This window comes from Limulus polyphemus, unplaced genomic scaffold, assembly GCF_000517525.1.
Source record: "Limulus polyphemus unplaced genomic scaffold, Limulus_polyphemus-2.1.2 Scaffold521, whole genome shotgun sequence".
NCBI lineage: Eukaryota > Metazoa > Arthropoda > Merostomata > Xiphosura > Limulidae > Limulus > Limulus polyphemus.
In genome coordinates, this window is record NW_013666131.1 from 23,038 (window position 1) to 45,820 (window position 22,783).

A 22,783-nucleotide genomic window follows, 5' to 3' on the forward strand; every position below is an offset into this window, starting at 1 on the left:
ATTCATGAAATAGTAGTTCAATAAAATTTTGAATGCGAGTCAACAAACAAGATATGTCCTTTCACTGTGACCTGTGTTGAAAGGGTTAAAGTGGCAGGGCTACATCTGAAATTCTCTTCCTTTTCACATGGTGAATTCTATGTTAGATATTAAACAGTAAGATCACCAAGAATTTTTATTTTGGTCCAGAAAAGAGGAAGAGCTTCTAATGTGGTCTATTAAGAAGCACTAAGAATATCAACAAACTCTGGGGCTGAGAGAAAGATCAGTAGTAAAAGTAATAAAGCAAAGTAGTTGTAACACTGTTTTGGTAATATAGAATAGAAATAGGGAAATAAGATAGGTGTATTTAATGTAGGAGTGAAATAAGATAAGTGTCTTTAATGTAGAACTGAAATAAAGTAGTTCTAAAATAAATTATCTATGAAATAGATTATACATATTTTAAATTTAATTTATTAGTTGAAGCCTTGCATTCAATTCTTATGCCCGTGGATGTAGGACAGGTGCCTCAGCTTGTTTTGAATAATGAATCAATGTTCTCTTTCCCTTATAACTACAGCATTAATTGTAGTATATATTTGAAAAATATTTAACTACATTTTTGTCACTAAGACTTCAATTATTGCCCTTGGAAAATAAACATTATTTTTAATATTACTTTTTATTTAGGATTTAATGTTAAATGTATAGGTAGGTTATGCCAGGTTAATAAACCTTTAAATAGAATTTGATAATTTCTTTTAAATATAAAAGATGAATATACAAAATTTTCACTAATGATAAACAAGTTATTTTTAAGAGTTAACTGTATTGAAATAGGAAATTCTGTTTTGGTGCAAAATTGTAAAACAAATGTTCCAGAAATACCTTTTTTTTAATTTTGTTGTTATTAAACAACAATGGAAATTTGAAATTCATTAATTCATCCTTAAAAATATGATTTTTGAGAATGATGGTCCATCTTAAGAAAACTGATGAGAATTCTCAACAGCATATAACTACCAAAGTATTTTCTTTGTTGATGAATGCTCTTGCTACAGGCATCTTTTTCTGTGCATGTCATAAGGTTTTAGTGAGTTACATCAATATACATTGAATATACTTGGCAAAAAAAATGTAGCTAATCATCTAAATTTTAATATTACATAAGTTTTAATTTTTAAACGGCAATATTAAAAGAAAATCCTCAATTCCCCTGATATGAGAATTGTGACATTTACTCTCTAGGTATCCTCTCTAGTCTAATTTATTTACCACCCCTCTGAGATGTACGAAATTTAATACTGTATTATATATAATCAATAGAAAGCCAAGGTTTTAATCTATCAAATGATTTAACATATTACATTGTTTTCTCTACAGAGAATTGTCTATTTTGCTTCCAGTTAAAACTTTATTCCCACAGGAAACACATTGATGAGCTTAGCTGAATTTTTAACAGCTCTTGTTGTATATTTAGTAAGTCAGAAAAATTGTGATAGTTATGGGAAATTGTCTGCTTTTTGTATGTTATTATTTTGTTTTCTTTGGTGCATTAAATTAAATTAAATAAATAAAATATTTATTGCAGTAGTACCATTAGTATAAAAAAGTAGTTAAGTTCCATAGACAGTTGACAAAAAAAGAAAAGACCTAGGGAAGTACTTTATTTTTTATTTTTTGCATGTACTCTTTATTTGTTATTATAAAAATAACTAAGATGTAAAAATTAGAAATTTTTTAGGTTAGGTAAGGTTAGTTTAGGACAAATATAAAACAATAATAATAAAACATTTTTCGTGAGATGCACTAGTGAAAAACTTGTGAATAGCCCCTTGCATTATGTAATTCAATAGGGTAACATTAGCTACACGTTCGCCAAGTGATTTATAACTTGTGTGGCAGGAATATTAGTTAGACATGGTTCAAAGAGAAATAAAACAATAAAATTTAAGTAGAAACATATCTATACTGTTATGAGTTTAAAGCTATTTAAGATAAATAAATGTAGTTTCATGTTACAATTTGAAGTCATTCTAGAAAGAAAAAAGGGTAATTTATATTTCTTAAATTTTTTTTGGTGATTACGAGGTAGGTCAAATTCATCAACCTTGTATAGAGTTAGGGTGGAGAAAATAACAGATAAAATATAAAGTTTTACTGAAAAAACAGTTTGAAATTTATTTTGGGAGTACTAATGATTACACAAATGAAATTTAAGATTTTTAGATGAAAAGAAGTATTTTTAATCTTAACATTAAAATCACTCTGCACTCAAAGCATTCAACACTTTGACTCCATATATATTCATGGAGAAATGTTTAGCAAAATTGCTTCATTAAAATTTTGATTTTTTGTTTACAAATGACTTAATGATTACTGAAAGCAAAATTTCATGAAGGTACACAAAACATATTAGAAGTTATAGTATAGAAAATTTGGCTGAGCCCACAGCAAGAGAGTGAAATATGAAAAAGAAATTTAACATCAGGTTTACAGGAATTTAAAATATAGGAATTTTGCTAATTAGAAAAATCATGTTTAAACCCAAAACTTTTAGAGCAGGAATAGACAAGTAAAGTTCAGAAAATGATCTTGGATGTTTTTATTTGTTTTTTCACACATCAGCGACAGAATACATTTTTGAAGGAAAAGCTTACTAATAACTTCACAGAGGCATTAAAGAACTTTCAAGCTGTTCAAAGGCTTGCAGCCCAAAAAGAGAAAGCAAGTGTGATGCGTGCAAGATTATATTCAGGACTTCAAGGGGTAGGTGCAAAACATGAAAAAACTGTAAGAACTAAATATTTCAAGAGTAAGATAGAAGTTGGTTTAGAAAAATACAATACTTTGTATATTTTAAACAAAAATTGTATCTTTAAAATTTTTAGATTATGCCAACATCTTTCTTTTTCTAAAGTGAAAATAACATTTATGTTAGTAAGTACAGCCCAATAAGAAGATTTTAAAGGAATTAAAGTTCATGTTTGCAAACTATATATATATATATATAACTAAATAAATAGAGAAATAGCTCAATGACTATCAGTTGTAATTACTGCTAATAGGTGATTTAGATCAGCACCATTAAACAATAAAGACTTTATAATCATTTAAAGCATATACTTTCATTTCTGGTCAGTCATCCATAGTCATAAACAAAGGTGAAAGGCAGTAGAAGGTGAGATGTTGTGGGTTCAAGCACTCACCTCTTCACCCTTGTTTTGATTTTCCATGATGGTCAACTTGTTTAACTTTGGCATTTTTGGATTTTGCTTGATAGATGAGATATCCGCAATGCTTTTTGGGTGCTATTACCACAAGCTTTATTTGTTTATGACTATAGATGACTGACCAGAAGCAAAAGTATATGCTTTAAATGATTATATATGTACTGAAATATATATCATGACAAATATGGAAAGGAGAAAGGATTATTTATTCTTAATAACAATTATTAATGCTCACACGTAACTATAGCCAAATTAGTGAAGTTTTAGGTTTCTATGATATTTTGTTTTTTATAAAATTAGGACCCAAATGCTGATGAATCACCAGACATAGGAACAGCTTTGATTGATCTTGCCAGGTAAGATTTGTTTGATTTTAATGAAACCCTATTGTTGTTATTTCAGAGTTTTCAAGGCACGTGAAAATGTAATACACATTGCATCATCTCACTTAGAACTAGTGAATCTCATAAAAAACTGAAAATCATAAACCTCAATTTAAAACTGAAGTTTGTAATTTTTAATAGCATAACTTACTAACAGGAGAGAGCTCTTAATTCTTTAAAAATATACTATTAATGTAACATAAAATCACAGAATTCTGTGTCAGATGTGGTTGTTAATTCTAGATCTACACCAAGTGGATAGAATTTTCAAACTGATCTGTATGTTTTCGTAGAAATTCAATGAAAATAAATTTGATTTTACAAAGTTAGCAAAGTAAACTAACATTATAGTTGATATTTCACTGAAGGTTATGAATAAGCAGGTAAAACAAATTAATTTTTATTTTTTGAAAATTTAGAAGAGTTGATTAATGTATTTTAACTGTGATGGGTTGATGGGACATATTTAAAATGAAATGACCTAAGAATAGTAAATACATAAAACTGACAAATTACTATAACTATTTAAATTTGTAATGCCTTTTAGTTTTTTAAATATATAAAGAGATATTTCACCATATAAACAATTTTCAAGATGTGTCTAATAATAATAATACTGTTTGTGAAAAGTAAGTTTGGAATGTATGACATGAACAATAGAGGTATCTCTCTTTTTTTTTTCTTTTTTTTGTCCATTTACTCAAAAAGTATCTGTACAAGAATAGTCTAGGTATGATTAGAGGAGTATAGGAACTTTAAGTAAACAATCAAAGCCAGAATAACTGGATGGAGATTGTGAATGGTATCTACACAACTTGATTGAAGAGTAAAACTTAAAAAATAAATAAATCTTAAAAAAAGTTTGTGTATGTTATAGCATGAGAATCAAGGAACATTCTTACTATTCCAAAAAAAAAATATGAGTTGAAGGCAAAAATCCATATTTAAATTTTTAATTAGGAACTTTGTGACATGAAGTATAAACTGCAGACAATGAAATATGAAAAAGCCTAACTCCCTATTTTTTGACAGTTGTAGAAATTTAATGGTGGTTTGTTTTGGCTCCAGAAATTAAGATATTGAAAAAACAGTTATCTTTATAATTAAAAAAAACAGAAATGTTGGTTTTATGATAGCCCCACACACTCCCAAACAGCTCTGCAAATAGAAGATGAAGTAGACCTTGAACTACTTAGAGAAAGGGAACAATCCATTAAGAAACTAGAAGTAAGTTATGTTAGAAAGGTGTGACTCCCTGTAAAGCTCTGTTGTCAAATTCAAATACTTTTGTGAGTGGATTTTTAGTTAGTAAACTAGTTAGTATATATAGGTTTTGTTGTTAAGACATATATATATATATAGTAGTATACTTTTTGGAATAAAAGATGTATATTTATGCTAAGTATTACATACAAGAAATGTCACTACAAGTTATACTCACGTAAAATGAGTATGTGTATGTATTTAAAATCTTGTTATTAAGTTTGGAAGTGAAAATATTTGCATAGACATATGAAAGTATATATTCTATCTTCAGTGTTTGATGTAAATATCTTTACTCATCATTAATAACCTAATGAAAGAATAGATTAGGCCTCTACATCATTCACAGATTCTTCTTTTTTTTCACCAAAAATTACACATTTTAGTGAAGAGAAGAAAAATTTGCAATTATATATAATTTCATTAAATGTATAATGTAAATAAGTGTAAATTTTTTAAATGTTTAAATTATGACTAATTATTTGAAAAGAAGGTACCAGTGTTTTCTTTACATTACTCTAGTTTAAAATAATAAACACTTAATACAAGGTAGGGGATACTACACATTTGAATGATTCTGATCTTTACTGCTGATGATATGTATCATACCATTTTTTAATATTCTATAATTTTTGTTAAAACATATATATAGTAGTAGTATACTTTTTGGAATAATATATATATATATTTATGCTAAGTATTTATGGCAAAACTCTGCAATTTCTTTACTTTTAAATTAATAATATTTATTGCTTCCTTTGAAAATAGAAAAATCTGGAAAGGTAGTTAAATTTTACTAAATAAAACCAATTTATGTTGTAGTCAGAGTAAACCAAGCTACTGTTTCATAGCCACTATACAGTCAACACACTTCAAGGTTAATTGTTTTTCTTTATGGTTGGCTTAAATATTTTAAAGCTTTCAGCCTTTTTACTTAGAGCTACAGTGAGGTAATTTTATAGAGTAACATTGAAATGTATAAAGAAGTACAAGATAAAAAATCAAGATTGTTTAGTTGCTTTTTTGTCAAACATAGGTTTAAATGAAACCAAGTTGATACAAATTCAAAATAATATAATAGGGAAATTATTTCACTAAAAATCATATTCATTGTCCATTTCCAACATTAGAACAAGTATGGTACCTCACATCATGCCTGTTTGTACACACCTATCACACAACACTAAATACACTGTGAATGGTAAATCATCTCAGAAAGCAGTAGTATATGGTCTTTCATGTATTTACTAAATTTATGAATTAATAATTTGAGATTATAAGTTGTAATGTTACTTGTTTAGCATAAAAATATGTCACCAGCAGCCTAACTATGTAACATGAAAAACCTTCTAACTTATAACAATTTTTGTCTATTATGTTGTTTTAAGGTATTGTTGTATTTGTTAAAAACATGTTAAGAAACATGAAAGTTTTGAACTTAAAAACAGGTCATTAAATGAAAAACTCGCATTGTTAACAAAATAATAAACAAATGTTGCCAGAAGCATGATCAGTGCAATTTTATGAATTATGTTTTATATAAATATTTTATTTTTTCGTTTACTGCTTATATGAATTGTAATAAGGTACAGTATATTATAATATAGCAAATATGTTAGTACAGAAGACATTAAATTCTAAACTATATATAGTTGCCACTAGCATTACTTCAACCTAAAAATTTTGTTATTGTTTTTCTTTCATTTTTATTCTGAATATAAAAAAATGCCTTTCGTTTCTTTATTCTCTTAGAATTAAAAATATATATATAAAGATATAAAGACGGTTAATCAAACCATATCTCTTTCCAAAAATAACTTAATTTGAACTGAGTGGCCAAGATATTTATTTATTGTACATATATTTAAGTAAACATATTTGCTACTAAGTTCAAAGGAACTTATATTTGGATACCAATGTGGTATGATTAATCTTAGGACATATTTAAGAAAGTACATGCTACTACCTTGGTGCTGTAGCAAACGTTGCTGCAGCCTGTTTTGTCAGTTTGAAATGTGTTTTTCCTCAAATGAGTGTCATTGAAAATTGGCATTTCATTTAAATATCAAGTTAAGGTGACTGTACTTGGTTTTGTCCCGCCAAGTGGTGAACTTTGTCTCATTTTATTTAATAAAAGTTTATTGCACCATTTCTTTAGCATGTTGTGGATGCTTATAAAAACATAATTCTAAACACTTATCTTTTGTTGAATGTGATCATGTTAATTTAACTCTCACCATTTACAACAGAAAAAGCATTTGGTAATTTTTACAGGAAAGTGCACAAACATCACTTATATTTAGAAATTATATGTTGGATATACAAGACTGTTCAGTTTAAGAGTTATTGTTTAGTTTATTAAGTGAGTCAATTTTTAATTATTATTTAGTTTTCATAACAAGAGTGTTAAAAGTTCATTATTTTAAAAGCAGTAGCTAAGACAAGTTCAAAAACAGTCTTACTTCTTCTCACCCAAAGCTATTTCATACCTGGACTGCCCTCTAAGCATTGCTAAAATGTTTCACTAACAACTTGCCAGTCTTTTATACTCTCAGTTTCACACCATTAAGGAATGTGCTGATCATGCGACTACCCTCCACCAATCATATTGTGCCATCCATACCAGCATAGCTAGCTCCTTCTACTATTCTAGAGTAATTCTCACTTTCTCGATTGGCATTCTAATATATGGACTTGTGTTTTAACTTGCTCTCCATATGACTACAAAATTTTGGGTGTGCTTGATCACAAATTTATATCAGTTTCAACTTCTTGTGTTTGATTTCCGTTGTTTCTACTCATTTGTTTTAGTATTTCTGTTTTCTGAATTCTAATGTCTTCGTATGAATTTGATTTAATATGGCAGATGTTGTAATTCCCGTGATGGTAGACAATGGTTCTGACACAAGTGTCAGGGTTGGCAATGTCTGCTAGGGAAGCACAGGATTTAGTTCATAGGGAGTTTGTATCTTAGTTCAGCTGATGAGTTCTTCCTTTCACGTTAGGATTTTTTGTGAGGAAGGATATAACTACTGAGTGAAAATTTCTTTATATGACACTTTTCACCTGTACCGCACCTCCTTGTAACCTGCTTGGTTAGGTATTGTTCTTTTTCCCAGGAGATCTATGGTAAGTTTTTCAGTGTGTATTCTTCACTCCCAGTAGGTATACCTATGTTTAGTGAGTTTGTGAGGCTTTTTCTAATTTCTGCACACGATAATTTAGGTCTTTCATGTCTTCTCTGCTCAGTATTTGGTAAGTTTGAGTTTTATAATTCTTTTACCATCTACGTTACTTTAGTTTAAGTTTGCATTTAGAATTTGATTATTACTTTGTTTTTGTTTAATTTTTGGTATATGCACGGGTTTCTCACAATAGTTACTGCTTGGGTAAATGTAACTTTGATCAAGTTTGTAAGTTCTTTTTTTTCTTTACTACTAGTCACATCTATTTGGGAATTAAATTTGAGTCAGAATTTATTATTGTTACCTGGGTGCCTTTTTATTCTCATGTTCTTCAGGATAGGTTTTACTTTTGGTCCTTTGTCTTATCGGTTCTTTGAGTGGACTTATAAATAAATTCTATACTTAAGTGTCTTTTATTGTCTAAGTTCCTTTAGTGGTTTTGTACTTTAGGTGTTTCTTATTGGTTTATGTTTTAGCTCAGATTTCATAGTTTTGCAGGTTCATTATTTTTATGTACTTTGTAGACTACAAATTTGTAGGTTTTGTTAGTTTGTTAGTCAAAGTATGTTTAGTTTATGTGTCTCTTTGGCTACACTTCACAACAGTTCTGTGGGTTCTACAGGTTCTATCTGAAGGTTTTTGCCTTCAGTTCTGCTCCTTCCCTATCCACTTCACAGATTTCCTTCTCTCCTCCTTGTGATCTTCTTCCAGTTGTCTTGCCTAATCTGTTCACGACCTCCTTCACAAAGGGGCTTTCAATTGGGTGGTGCCCACTCAACCTGGGTTTTACTCCTGTCTAATTGTTGTCCCTCGACAGATGGTAGATTGAAGACCTGCCATAGACCTGTCCCAGTTGAACTCTTATCTGGAACCACCTCACTTCACTATTGAGTCCTACCTCTCACTTTGTTTTGTTTTTTCCCTGGGACTGGTAGACCAAATCATCTTGAAGGATGGGTCATGTCTTCCAGTTCCAGGAGCTGCTGTTCAATCCTTCTTCGACTCTCATGTGTTTTGTTGAGTGGTACGCTCTTTTGTGAGTCATTTTAACATTTTGGGTCTTCAGACTCTCTTTTTCATGGCCAATTGGCTCCTGCTTGCCTCTTACCATGCCCAGTCAGTCAATCATGCCTGCTTACTTCTTTGGGAAACTACTCAGTTAGGGTTTTCTGATCCAGTTGGAGTGGTCCATTCTTAACCCTACTCAATCCCTTATTCCATTGGGGGTTTTTCTTCCATTTTCATCTTCATCAGGCCCAGCCTTCTCTACTTTAGTGCAAGCAGCTTCAATGGCCCTACCTTCTTCTTTTCTAACTGTGAGAGGGGTTCTCTCTCTCTCTTTTGGGGGATTTAGGCTTCCTTGGAAGCTATCATTCCCTTGGGTTAACCTCATATGCATTCCCTTCAGTGGATGCTTCTCAACCAATAAAACTTCTCCCACAATCCCTTGGACCATCCTGTTTCTCTACCCCTGAGGATCGGAGCAGATCTTGCTTGGTGGCTCAACAGGGAATTGACCATGGTGGTGTTCCCTATTATACCACCTTGTCCAGAGTCTCATCTGTTTACCTGTACTTTTTTGGTCGATTGAGGGTTTTTTTATTCCCAAGAAATTTCCAGTCAATGGTCTGTCAAGGAGGCTACTCTCCATATCAACATCCTGGAACTTTTGGCAGTTTTTCGGGTTTTGTATAATTTCCTCCCACTCCTGAGGAGGTGGGTGGTTATGGGTGGGTGCTGGATTTTCTTTACTGGACTCACAACCACTACATCACATACTTGGTGTGTCACATTCTCAGGATCATAAATCTGGTGGATGATTGCTTATCTTGACCCATCCAGATTCTTCCCACAGAGTGATCCCTTCTTCAACGGGTATTTTGGTGGTTGTGTTTTGAACTGGGAACACCACATATAAATGTGTTTGCCACTCACTGGAATGCAAAAATTCCTTTCTTTTGGTCTCTGGTTCCACACACTTCAGCTCTGGGAGTAGATGCATTCAGTCAGATTTGTAGGGTCTTCACTTATATACCTACCCTTCATTCAGACTCTTTTTTCCAGACCATTCCTTGTCGTGTCCTGCTTGTTATTCCGTATTGGTCTGCTCAGACATAGTTCCATCTGCTCTGCCCCTTGCTGGAGCGACATCCCCTACCCTTACCTCTGTTTCTGTCTCTCCTCTGACAACCGTAATCTGACATGGTTCATTCCAATGTCACCAAACTCCATCTACATACATTGCTTTTGTCTAGTCCCTTGCCTCAACTTAGGGACTCACCCCTAGTATAGAGTCTTTCCTTGCCTGTGCCTTTCAACCTTCCTTCTTGTCTGTGTACCAGAGGCATTGGTCTTCCTTCCACCCATCCCATCCTGTTGTGTTGAACATCCTCCATGCTCTCACTTCTGGAATGCCTTCTTCTCCATGAGTTCTTTCCCTCCATTTCCATTCTCTTCATCTGATCCATCCACCACATCCCTTTGTTCTGCTACATTGGGATCTCAATGTTGTTCTTTTCAGTTCTCCCTTTGAAGCCATTGCAACATGTTCCTTGTACCATCTTTCCCTTCAGACCTATTTCCTGCTCCTCCTGGCATGAGATCATTGTTCTGATATTATGCCATTAATGTTTCTCGCATCCTTTACCATTCCTTGTGTGTTATCCTCTATCTGGATAGTTGTTTAGCGTTTTCTCCCATTTCCTTATTTTCCATTTCCCACCTGTGCTCTCGTTCGGATCCAGATTGATTACTTTATTCAGTTTGTTCCCTGCTATGTCATGTGGCTCGTAATGCCTCTGTTTCTAGTAATTTATTGCCTATTACGCTCACTGGTTGGGTTTCTCAACTCATACGACTGCTGTATTCTGAGTTGTCCATGGAAAGTTGTTGTTTACATAATGTTTCTTCTCACCACATTCGTCATCTAACTATGTCTTTAGCTGCTCGAATCCATTGTCATTTGGAGGAGATCATTCAGGCTGGTATGTGGACAACTCCCAATACTTTTATATATTTCTTGCACATTATCTGCACGAACTGTGACTTCCTTGGGCATGTATCGCCTTCCTCCTGTGGAGATTCTACACACGTCTGTTCACCTTTATATGTATATATATATATATATATATTTATTCGTACCATTTATAGATACAATTAATACAGTTACAGACATCAGTAGTTATACAGATAATTAATATGTACACAGGTGGGAAATAATAATATTTATATCTACCCTGTCGTCACCTTCTGATGTCTCCCTGAAGCGGATAAAGTCTCTAATAGCACTGGCTCTTGGGCCAGTCTGGGGCTTTTACATAGAAGAAATCTCGGTAAAGATTCCCAGTGAAGATTGTATTGACAACAAATTTGCCTGATGGAATTCCTAGCAGGAGATCCACTGCCATTTACAGCTATTCTATAGCATAATCTGGCTAGCTTGTTTTCAGATGAATGACATGAGTTCATAAAGATCACAAAACGCTTGTGCATTTGAAATTCTATGGGATGATCATCCAAAATTCTAGGTAACAAGTCACAGTGAGTGTCATATGGCACCATGAGAATGCATTTCCCCCATGCACAATAAAAACTTTCAATTGTCCTATGATCAAAATCCCAAAGATTCGATCCATATAAACACATACAATGTGTTTTAAACAGACTGTATCGCACATCATATGAACAGTGTGAAAACTTGGATAGTAACGAATTACATCTCTGGTACAATTCATTCATGCTGTAATTAAAGCCGATGTAATGAATAAGGTGTACAGCTGATTCGTTAATGGAACCATCATGCCACACAACAATATAGGCTGTTCTACGTTATCATTACTAACTGAAATAGGACACCTAAATTTCAAAAACTGGCATTTCGCTGGATTGAACTTAATGTTGAGGTCCTTGCCTATTTGTTTGGCAATTTCCAACATATTCAATAACCCAGTTCTTGATGGAGCTAAAAGGATAATGTCATCAGCATAAGCAATCACCCCTGCAAATGTTCTGCCAATGTAGCAACCCTGACCACAGTTACGTAGCTCAGTAAGTAACATATAAGCATAGATCGAAAAAAGTACAGGTGACAGAATTCTGCCTTGCTTGACACCGTTGGACACAGATATCAAACCTGAAAGAATCTCTCCCCAGTGAAGCTGTACCGCCTGTCCTGTATGCCTAAGTAACAATACTCTACATGTTAAAGGACATAAACCTTTCTCAAGTAATCATTTAAACAGTTTAATATACTGGAGATGGTCAAAAACCTGACTCACATCCAAAAGCATGCAAAACACGGATGTGTCATTATTTAAATAATACTGAATTACTTCTTGTACAACAAAAGTACACTGTGTAGTCGAAGATTTCTGCTTAAAACGAAATTGCAGATTGGTTGTAACCAGTGATTCAGCATTCATTTCTGATATTACAAGCTCAAAAAGTTTACTTAACGGGCTGTTTAAGGCAATGGCCCTATAATTACCTGAGTCGCTCAGTGATTTTCTCGTACTTTTTGGAATAAGTATGATGGTCAATGCCAACATATCACCAGGGACGTAACTATGACGCATCATAAACAAAATGGTTAGATGTGTGCCTAATACCAGTCCTCCATGTTTGATATGGTTGGTAGAAGATAATCTGTCACTTGTCTCTCTTACCGAAGTTAAGACGGGACATGCCATTATCAGTTAGGTCAGTCGTAACGAAGTGGCCATGATAACACTGATCATTGCAGCAGTGATGACGAATTTGCTCATCCAGTTCCCATATCACGGTGGCCGTATCCTCTTCTTCGTATGAGACACAGTTATACAGACACTCATACTTACGAGCAAATACATTACCGATTTCTCATTCGCTGATAGCACCATCAACAGTAGAAGGAACAGGTTTAGAAGTTTTGTTGCACTTCTTCACCTCCTTCCATAAATCGTGGTTCTGACAGTTCATGAGTGCATCAGTCATCTTCTGAGACGATAGCTGATCTGCTCGGGATTTGACACGTTTTACCATACAATGATACTCAGCACGAGTACTCCTCCATATCTGGGCAATTAGACCAACTCTTGGTCTTCCCATTTTCATGCACGGGTTTCACCTCGTCATTCCAACCAGCCACAGAAGGTTTGTTACTGCGAGTATGTGGTATAGATTTCAAACTAGAGTCTATACAGGCTTTAACCAGTATTCTATCGATGAGTCATGACATTTACAGTTAACTTGATTACAATGAATTACCTTGCACGGTATCTGAACATTATCTAAACGTTTCCTCAGTCCTCCCTGATAGGCTTCAGTTGACTCAGGCTTAGCCTCGACCCATTTGAATCTCAGATGCGATGTAGTGACGTGTGCAGGTACAAGTCATTCTATTGAGGATGAGTCAACCATAGAAAGGGAAATGACACTATGATCTGAAAAATTATCCATGTCATGACATTTCACACTTTTAGGCTGACAATCCAACATGTTATTAGTGACAAAGAAATTATCAATATTTGACCTATCACCAAACACATTCTCAAACGTGTAATCAGATGCATGTTCACCAGTGTATGATCTGGTCAGACAAAACTCCTCGTCCTGTAGAAACCTTTCCAACTCCAACGTGTGAGGTAAGCTACGTTGGCTGAAGTCTGTGTTAAAGTCACCACCTAGGACAATCCTGTCATATCCATTTATGTGGCATATACAGGAGATATCTTGTAGTACAGAAATATATTCATCCAGGTTACCAGCAGAATCGGTAGGCATATAAACATTCAGTGCAAGAAATAACAGCTCACCCGAGGGTAACGACACTGTTACTCCACAAACACAATTGTTCAAGCACTCTATTAGTGTAATGACAAGTTTGGTTTGACAGTTGGGTAGTATCGTTTGACTTGTATATGCTCAGACCAAATTGGTTGATTCAGTATAGTGAAATCATTTTAGGAAACAGTGAGACAAAAAACTTGATAACGCCAGTCGTCTGGTGAAACTTTCTGTAGATCTATTATGTAACAATCGTTATATTCTACAAAAGCAGATATCCTCAACTTTTGCTTCGTTAGAAACGTTAGTGATGTATAAATCCCTGTCTGGACCTGATCGTCCAGTGAGAGTACGAACATCCTCACCCGTACCAATTATGACTTTTCTTTGTCATTCACGGTGATTCTTCCGTCTCTCCTGATCTTTGGGAAGCCTGAAGTCCCCGTCAGTGTTTTCTGCAAGAGGCAATTAAGATGTAATAGTACTCAACAGATTTTCACAAAGTTCATTTGGAAGTTTAGGAAGAACTGAAGACTTCCTGCTGCCCGGTTGGTCCTTCTTGTTCTTCCGTTCAGAAAATCGGCAGAGCTCGTGCTTGATGTAGCAGTAAGCTCAGACAATTCAACTCATAAATCACAGCCGGTTTCTCACCAGTATGTATTTCAGTCACCACAGGTGTGATGTCAGCAGTGGCTGAAGTACTTAAGTCACACACTGCAGGTTTAAACAAACGCTTATTCAACACGGCTTTAATGGCAATGTTTTCTTCAACCGTGTGCTCGACAGTTTTTTTTCATACAAGTCACAGTCTCTTCCAACTAACACATTAGATTAGCGAAACAAAGTTGAAATCGTGGAACAAGATGCAAGTCTTTAGCCCTAACAGCAATACATGGTAGTTTCTTGGCTTTTTCTAGCTTTGAAATTCCCTCCAAAATATCATGCAAGTGTGCCTCTTTTACAGTACGGGTTTTACCATCACGCCGTTCAGCTAATTTGCCAAGGGTAGATTGATCACAAAGGTCCCACAGTGTAATTCTAGCATCTTTCACCTGTGCATTAGAAAATTTCACAAGAACAGCTGATTTCAAGTTGACTTCAGTACACCCATTACTCATGGACTTCATGAGTAAAGCAGATGGGGATTTCTGCCCATCCTTACAGACTCGTGCTTCTTCTAATCTGGGTCTTTTTGCTTTTCAAAATAGGGAATCACAAACATCCATTGCACTGTTTCTAGTGTATCATTCCTTAGGACTTCCCAACGTGTAATTCCCACCTTCTCTTCTAGTGGAGCACAGGAGTCCTTGCCACTTCCGGTTCCCAATTGCTGGAGTGGTGGACCAAAGAGGTTTCCTCCTAAGTGGGTTTTGTATAACAAATAAAATATATATTGTGTACTCACTGGGTGAGAAGAGGGTTCTTATCATTATACTCATTACTGAACAATGATTATACAATAACATAATATTCAAGATCCAGTGCACTTCTCTTGGATGGTTTTAACCAAGCAGACCACACTTGTTTATCAAAAACTCCTTATGCAAGGCACTTCCACTGGATGTTTTCTGCCTGGATGGACTGCACTTTGCGTAATATGATGTACTCCAAATCATTTCCCCTCAGTGTTTTTTACCCAGGCAAACTGCACTTGTTAATCTCTATATTTTATACAAGGCACTTCCACTGAATGATTTTGTCCACCCTTTTTCCCCACTGATATGCTAGTGTTTCTGGTTTGTACCTGCCAATTCTCAAAATTGAGGATTACTCTAGAATAGTAGAGGGAGCTAGCTGCACTAGTACATAGGGTGCAGTAGAGGGTAGTCACATGATCAGCACATGTTCTGAAATGGCACAAAACTGATGGGGTATAAATGACTAGTGCACTGTTAGTGAAAAAGTTTAGCCATGCTTAGAGGGCAGTTCAGGATTGAGATATCTTTGGGTAAAGATGGAACTGTAGCTATCAGAAATACAGTTTCAGTGTACGAAAATGTTAACTTTCATTACGTAACTCTGTGCAAGTTGTATGTTGTGTATGCAGTTTAATTGTTGTACTAGGCTTTTGTAATGTTGTTGACATCGTGTTACTTGAAGCTTCTAAGTTTTCTCATTATGTTTAATGTTGTTATGAGAGGGCTAGATATTTCTAGATTTTTCTGTCATGTGATATAAATATGTGCAGATACAGAGAGTTAAGTAAGTTAGTGAAAGTAAAAGTGAAGTTAGACTGCATGATTGTCAGTTTACCATAACAGGCAATTTCTAAAGCGAAAGTATCACAGATTGTATTGTAACAACAGAGATAAAGAATAATAATTTGTCTTGTCAAAGGGTGTTCTAAAGTAATTGAACCCATCTGTGTGGACTTTGACAAAAAGGAGACAGTTATTTAAAACTCTGGATATAACTGTGGTAACCAACAGTTATAGTGGTGATTTTCATGTGAGTTTCACAGCTTGAATTGTAACAACAGAGATAGAGAAGTTGAATTCGTCTTCTTAAAGGGTGTTCTAAAGTAATTGAACCGGCCTATGTGGACTTCTGATGTAAAAGAAAATAATTTCAAGCTATGGATACAACTGTGGTAATGTAAGTGAATTTATCACTGATTGTATTGTGAAAATAGAGGAGAGAAGAAATAATTCATCTTGTCAATTGGGTTCTAAAATAATTGAACCAACTTGTGTGGACTTTGGAGAAAAAGAGAATTATTTAAAACTCTAAATTCAACTGTGGTAAATCAATAGTATAATGAATTCTTTTAAATATGTTTGATTTGTTTTAAATATATTAATTTAAGTGGATTGTGTGCTGTCCATTTATTATTGAAATTCATTGCCAACAAAACCAAGACATCTACTGTAAGGAATCCAGCTCTATAAGAACCTAACATTATATATGGAATAAAACTGAGTAACAAAATTGAAAGGTTGTACATTTTTCTAACATTCAAATTCTATTGTGATAGGAGAGTTAAAACTTAAAAAACATGTTAAGTATTTTCAAAATTAACATTTGTTTACCTAACATATATATATATATATTAATAAAATTAGATTTGTTTTTCTACCAATTTCTGTAGTCTGATATTGTAGATGTCAACCAAATATTTAAAGACCTGGCATCAATGGTTTATGAACAGGGTGAAATTATTGGTAAGTAAAAGATTGTTCTTTTTTTTTAAAAAAAAAAAATGGCTTAGATTGTAAATGATTAATATAAATTACTTATGGTTATTTAAGTATAAGATAACCATATAATGTTGATAGTTTGGTGTTGAACAGTAATTAAATTAATTTATTGATAGTTTTTTGTTTTCCTTCAAAAGATTAAGATTAAACGCATAGCTCTCATAGAAAGGTTTTTATGAGATTATTATGATTATTTTTCTAAATGAAATTAAGGTAATGTAAAACAGTAAAATGACACTTAATGTACCTGTTTATTTGTCCAACTTAAACACATATCACAAAGTCAACATAGTCAAAACACAGTAGTAAACCTGTAATGGTGAGCATAGATAATAAGAAGATAATAATTAGATTTAGTTATGAGCTATAAGCTATAAAAGAATTTGGAATGTATGAGGCTATAGTAGAATTAAACTTTGGATAAAGGAATAAGATCCAATATTCCTCCAGAATCATGTATTTCCATAGGGCATCATATTTTTTGGATACTCAGTGTATGCTCTAACTATAGCAGTGACTGCATTCAACATTTATAGAATATGACAAACAACTGATTTGTACTAATTTATAAAATTCCATATTGGATGGAATTCCATGGCAATTTCCTATGTGCTTCATCTCTGTATGACCAAGTAACACAATAGTATGCTCTTAGTTTGGAATAACAGCTGTTCCTATTCCTGTAATTAGCTTTCACAATGTTTATTTGCTGTATTATTAGCTATGTATAGTTTTACTAATGAACATGTGCTAATCAGATTATTTTAGTGTCCCTACACATTATCAGTGGAATTTTGAAACCAGTTCCTTGCTTGCTTGTTCTAACTCTCATGTTGCACTTTTCTGCATGCCCTGCTCATCTTTTATGCTCTTGTTATATCCATACCACCTTAAAATATCCTATAAATTTTAGTTTATATACAGTTTGGTGCTATAGGTTTTGTTTTATTGTTTTGTATAACTTTTTTTTAAGTGTTATGTTTATTTCTATTTGTAGGCTGGCAAACAGTTATTATTTTTAATTTTGTGTTTCATGTTCCTGTGGTTCAGCAACTCATAAATGTTTTTTTTTTTATTAGCATTGGATATTACAAGTTTTTTAATTGCCATAAATATGTCTGAACTAGGAAAGATGTGATTTGAGGAATATGTAATTAAAAGATACAAAGTTGATTGTCATTCCTACAGATAGCATTGAGGCAAATGTGGAAAGTTCTGCCATACATGTTGAACAGGGAACACAACAGCTAGTTAAAGCACGACATCATCAGGTAATTTTAGTAATGTGTTTTAATTGAATATTTTTTGTTAAATATGACTGTAAAATTTTTTACCATAAAAGAATTAAATTTTCATTAATTTTTGTTTCTAGTAAACAAGTCTTAAAACCAAGTGTATTAGAATTTAAAAAATTCTTATGTTCTTCACCAGTTTTTTGCAAAAAGAGGATGTTAAACAACTACATATTTATTTTCTGAGTTGGGCTATCCTGGAATAAACACAAACCAAGAGTCATTGTTTAAGCCTTATCCAATGGAGTGGAAGACATATATATATATTAATTTGAATTGTGTTGCACTTCTTTGACTGCTCTTTGCATTCTAGCACTAACTAAAAGTATATATTGCTTCAAAAGTGTTAAAAGCAAACTGCTAGGGTTTTTTAAGGAACTCTTATAAAACACGTGTTACGTGATTTTCATTTAGAATTTGTATACAATGAACAGACATGTATGTACTTCCAAAATTTTTAATTATAATAATATGGCCAATATCCATACAGTTCTTTACAATAATTTTTTGATATTCTTGACGGCTAGTTTTCTAACAATATGCACGTATAATATACTGTCACTAAAACATTAACACTGTATAAATCCATTTTATTTGTCATTTTTAAATTTGTAGCAAGTTATATATGTCAAACAACATATCTCACCATTACGAAAATATTATTAGTGGAAAAATAGTCATATTATGTAATGCAATAATAACTAGTTGCTCAGAGTAAAGCAAAACAGTTTTAGATAATCAGAATAAAAGAGTAGCAAGAAACAGTTGGATTATTTATCCAAACTAAGCAGACCTAATATTTTTAATCCAACCTAATTTATTTTATTATAGAACTGATGAGAGCTATAAAGATTGATGAAAAACAGAAATCTATGAAATTGATATTTTTAAATAAAAAAATTAAAGTTTTTGATATAGACATAAATTTCAATAATTAAAATAAATGCTTGTTCTTGTTTTTTTTTTGCTCTATAAAGTCAAAGAAAATATGTACCCACTCAGAATTATATGGATAAGTGTTTGAATTGTATAACTTGTTCTTATCTTAACCCAGTACTGAAAAATAAAGTTGTTTAGTCTGAAGCCATTAGTAAATATTTTTGGTAATAATTTGATTTATGGAAGCAAGACGATATTGATATTAATATAAATATTCCTTTGTTGTACAGTTTATAAATGAAATTGAAGATACATAATTCTGTGTTATGAGTAAACTGTTAAACTTTATCCAAATAATTATAAATGTACTAGTGCATTTTACGTAATTTTAACTTTTTATAGTTCATTGTGTTGGTGTTTAATTCATGGTTGTTTTAAAAAATATGTAATAAAAAAGTGCTTTAAATGTAAAATTTGTGATGCAAATTAACTTTTTTCACATTCTTCTTAATTTTTAAAATCATAAGCATTATTTTGAATCAAAAATTGACAGAATAAGAGAAATGTGAAAGTAACATCTGCAGTTTATGTGTGACTTTAATGTTGCTTTGTCAGCTTTTGACACTTAAACCTTACTTTAAAACTTATTGCAAATTTCTATTTTAGATATGTAATTTTAATTCCTCTTAGTTTGAAATTCAAATGCATTTAGAAGCACTACTTTTCCATGATTCTTGGCATCTTTTTACACTCTTTCTCATAGGCTAAAGTCCGTCGAAAAAAATGCTTTCTGGTGGTCTTTGGCATAATTGTCCTGGTAGTTGTGATGGTGATCATTGTCATTGCCACCAAATCTGATGGTACTTGAGTATGGTATCATTTTTCTATTACCGTGTACGTACTGTGTAAGTTGGAATTACTGCACTATGTGATGAAGTATGAATAATGAAGCAAATCCACCTCATTTTTCCCACATCTTGCAGGTTTTATTTTATATATTTTCAGTTATTTACATATTGGATATATGTGTTCTTAAATCTAACACTTCAAGATTGTTTAGAAAAAAATAACGAAAAAATGCTTATAATTAGTAAACTTTTTTTAACATGATAGAATAACAAATGATACTAAACAGTAGAAAGCATCATTAAAATAAAATATTAAAAAGCATTTTTAGTATATCATTATTATTATTATTTTGTATGCTAAAAAAAATCAAACATGTATCTATGTATAATGATGAATATCTGTTGGTTCTATACTAATTAAAGTTACTTAATACCAGTTCATCTTGTACAATAACAGTTAATAAGTAGCATTAAAATATCTGTACCTTAACTCTGGTTGTTTTGGTAAAGCAACAATAAAATAGACTGAAAGATAAGATGTTTCTATTAACTGTTTTATAGTTTTACAGTAATGTCACTGATACTAGATAAAATGTTTCTATTAACTGTTTTATAGTCTTACAGTAATGTCACTGATACTAGATAAGATGTTTTCATGGCAAGAAAACCATCAAAGTACCAGAATTATCTTGAAAAAAATATATATATATAATTCATTCAAAAGTTTTAAACTCTTTTTCATGTCTTATTTAGAAGTCATATATATTTCTGTTGTTTAAATCATTTATTTTCTTTATAGGCAGCAGCTTGCTATCTTGTTCTTATTTTGGTCCTGGTAGCTGTCACAGTGGGATTATTCATATATCTGACTAGACAGTGATGACATTTTCTTAACTGGATCTTGAACCTTTTTTTTTTTGTAAAAACAGACTAATATAAAAATTTTAAAACATCTTAATCACATAGACTTTGTTATACGTTCATTTAGTTGTAATACCTTTGTTATTTCTTTTTCGTGTTATAGCTTTTTGATATATTCATCTAAAGTCTGTGTTAGCTTACTAGTTATGTTGAAGATAATATTAATTGAAATATCAGATTTGTTATGCTTTCATTGTAAGAAAGTTACCAAATTAACATTTTGCTCTCATAGTGTTGCCCTTCTTTTAAGCAGAATATCTAATTGAAACATTAAGCTTATGAGGAATTGAATCAAATCATAATGATGTTTTTTTATGAATGCTCATATAATAAGTGAAAATTATGAATATGAAGGATCCATTTGGAAGGTTTTAAAATTCACCTGAATACACAGTTCACATTAAAAAAAAAGATGTTCAGAATGAAAGAATAAATAAACAATTTGTCAAAAATTGTAACCAGCCTAATGAAAAAATAATAATTGTTGCTACTTGTTTACTTCTATTATGATATATACATACATATTTTGTTTTTAGTAGATAAATGTCATTAGTCTATTGTAGGAAAAAAAATTATCAGTTAAAACTAAAAATGTTTTAATTTCTTATATGTGTGATAAATCATAAAAATTTCAATGTATAAGAAATGGAGCATTTAATTACATATATTTTCTTTTTTTTCTGAGATTTTTATCTTCATTTGCTGCTCATTAGAATAAAATTATACACAGTGAAATTATCATTGTGAAGTACATAGCAGGGAAGAGGAAATAAAGTATGCACCCTATGTACTACTTGGAAGGTTTAGCATTATAAAGTCCTCGGATGAAGTAATTGTCTGTTTTTATGCTTTATTGTAAAATTCATTATTGTTCTAGATATTTCAAGAATTGTTAAAGAACATACTGTTTTAATCTAGAAAAATAACATTTTAGGTATGATACCTTCCAGGTTATAACATCTTATTTAAGTATGAGATGTCCATGAAAAAAAACTGAAATGTTATTATTATTTTATTGTATATCTTTCATTGTCTTTATATTTAGTAACCTTTATCTCTTGTACAATTCTCTAAAATAAGATTTTGTGGGAAATGATAGTAGCAAAATTGTTAGGCTTAGCATTAGTGATTAAAGGTCATGTTTGACTGCAGGTTTTTTGTTTTCATATTCCTTTTGATTAGTATTTTGCTGACTAGTTAAGATGAATGTCTAAAAAAATACTGCAGCCAAACATAATTTTTTTATCATTTTGTTTTTACATTTTAACTATAATTATAAGTATTTCAAAATAAAAAAAAACATAAAACTCTTAATAAAAGAATTACAGCTAATTAACTAGGAATCATAGAAGTAAGTGAAACCATTCCAAAGTGATAAATATACAGAAGAGAAGCAGTATGTTAAATGTTCTTTAGTTACTGCTTGTCTGTGGGGTTAAACGTGAAGTAATGGGTACTTTTATAAAACAAATATGTACATTTAACTAAGAAGGAAGAGACATTTTGCAGTGTTGAGGATAATATTGTGTAATATGTATGTGTGTGTGTGTGTTTAGTCCTTTGCTGCTTAATTAAGAAGTTTTGTTTCAGTTTTTATTTCCATCTTTGATATATACATACGTTCATACTTCTACATATCCCCCCCCCCCCAAATGGCACGGCGATAAGGCTGAAGGCTTATAATGCCGAATTTGATATCCATGGTGGGCACAGCACAGGTGGCATTGTGTAGCTTTCCTAAGTCACTTTTATTTATACTGTTACGTCTCCGTGTGTTAATTAATTTTCCGTAACTTAATAAATATTAAAAATATAAAAAATAAATATTTTACTTAAT

General features: G+C 32.1%; 1 protein-coding gene across 12 annotated transcripts in view; it reads left to right on the top strand.

Moving 5' to 3' along the window:
* Positions 1-22,307, top strand: part of LOC106458834 (syntaxin-12-like) — a 41,243-nt gene extending 18,936 nt beyond the window's left edge. For 10 of the 12 annotated variants that reach the window (XM_022385182.1, XM_022385178.1, XM_022385179.1 and 7 more), the window contains 7 exons: positions 2,611-2,751; positions 3,516-3,571; positions 4,735-4,825; positions 16,898-16,970; positions 18,195-18,277; positions 19,941-20,037; positions 20,825-22,307. In XM_022385182.1, the coding sequence (XP_022240890.1) occupies positions 2,611-2,751; positions 3,516-3,571; positions 4,735-4,825; positions 16,898-16,970; positions 18,195-18,277; positions 19,941-20,037; positions 20,825-20,898 (615 nt within the window). In that variant the 3' untranslated portion in view covers positions 20,899-22,307. Of the gene's footprint in view, positions 1-2,610; positions 2,752-3,515; positions 3,572-4,734; positions 4,826-16,897; positions 16,971-18,194; positions 18,278-19,940; positions 20,083-20,824 lie in introns of all 12 variants that reach the window. The other 2 variants (XM_022385186.1, XM_022385185.1) reach the window with 2 other exon arrangements.
* Positions 22,308-22,783: the final 476 nt, after the last annotated feature.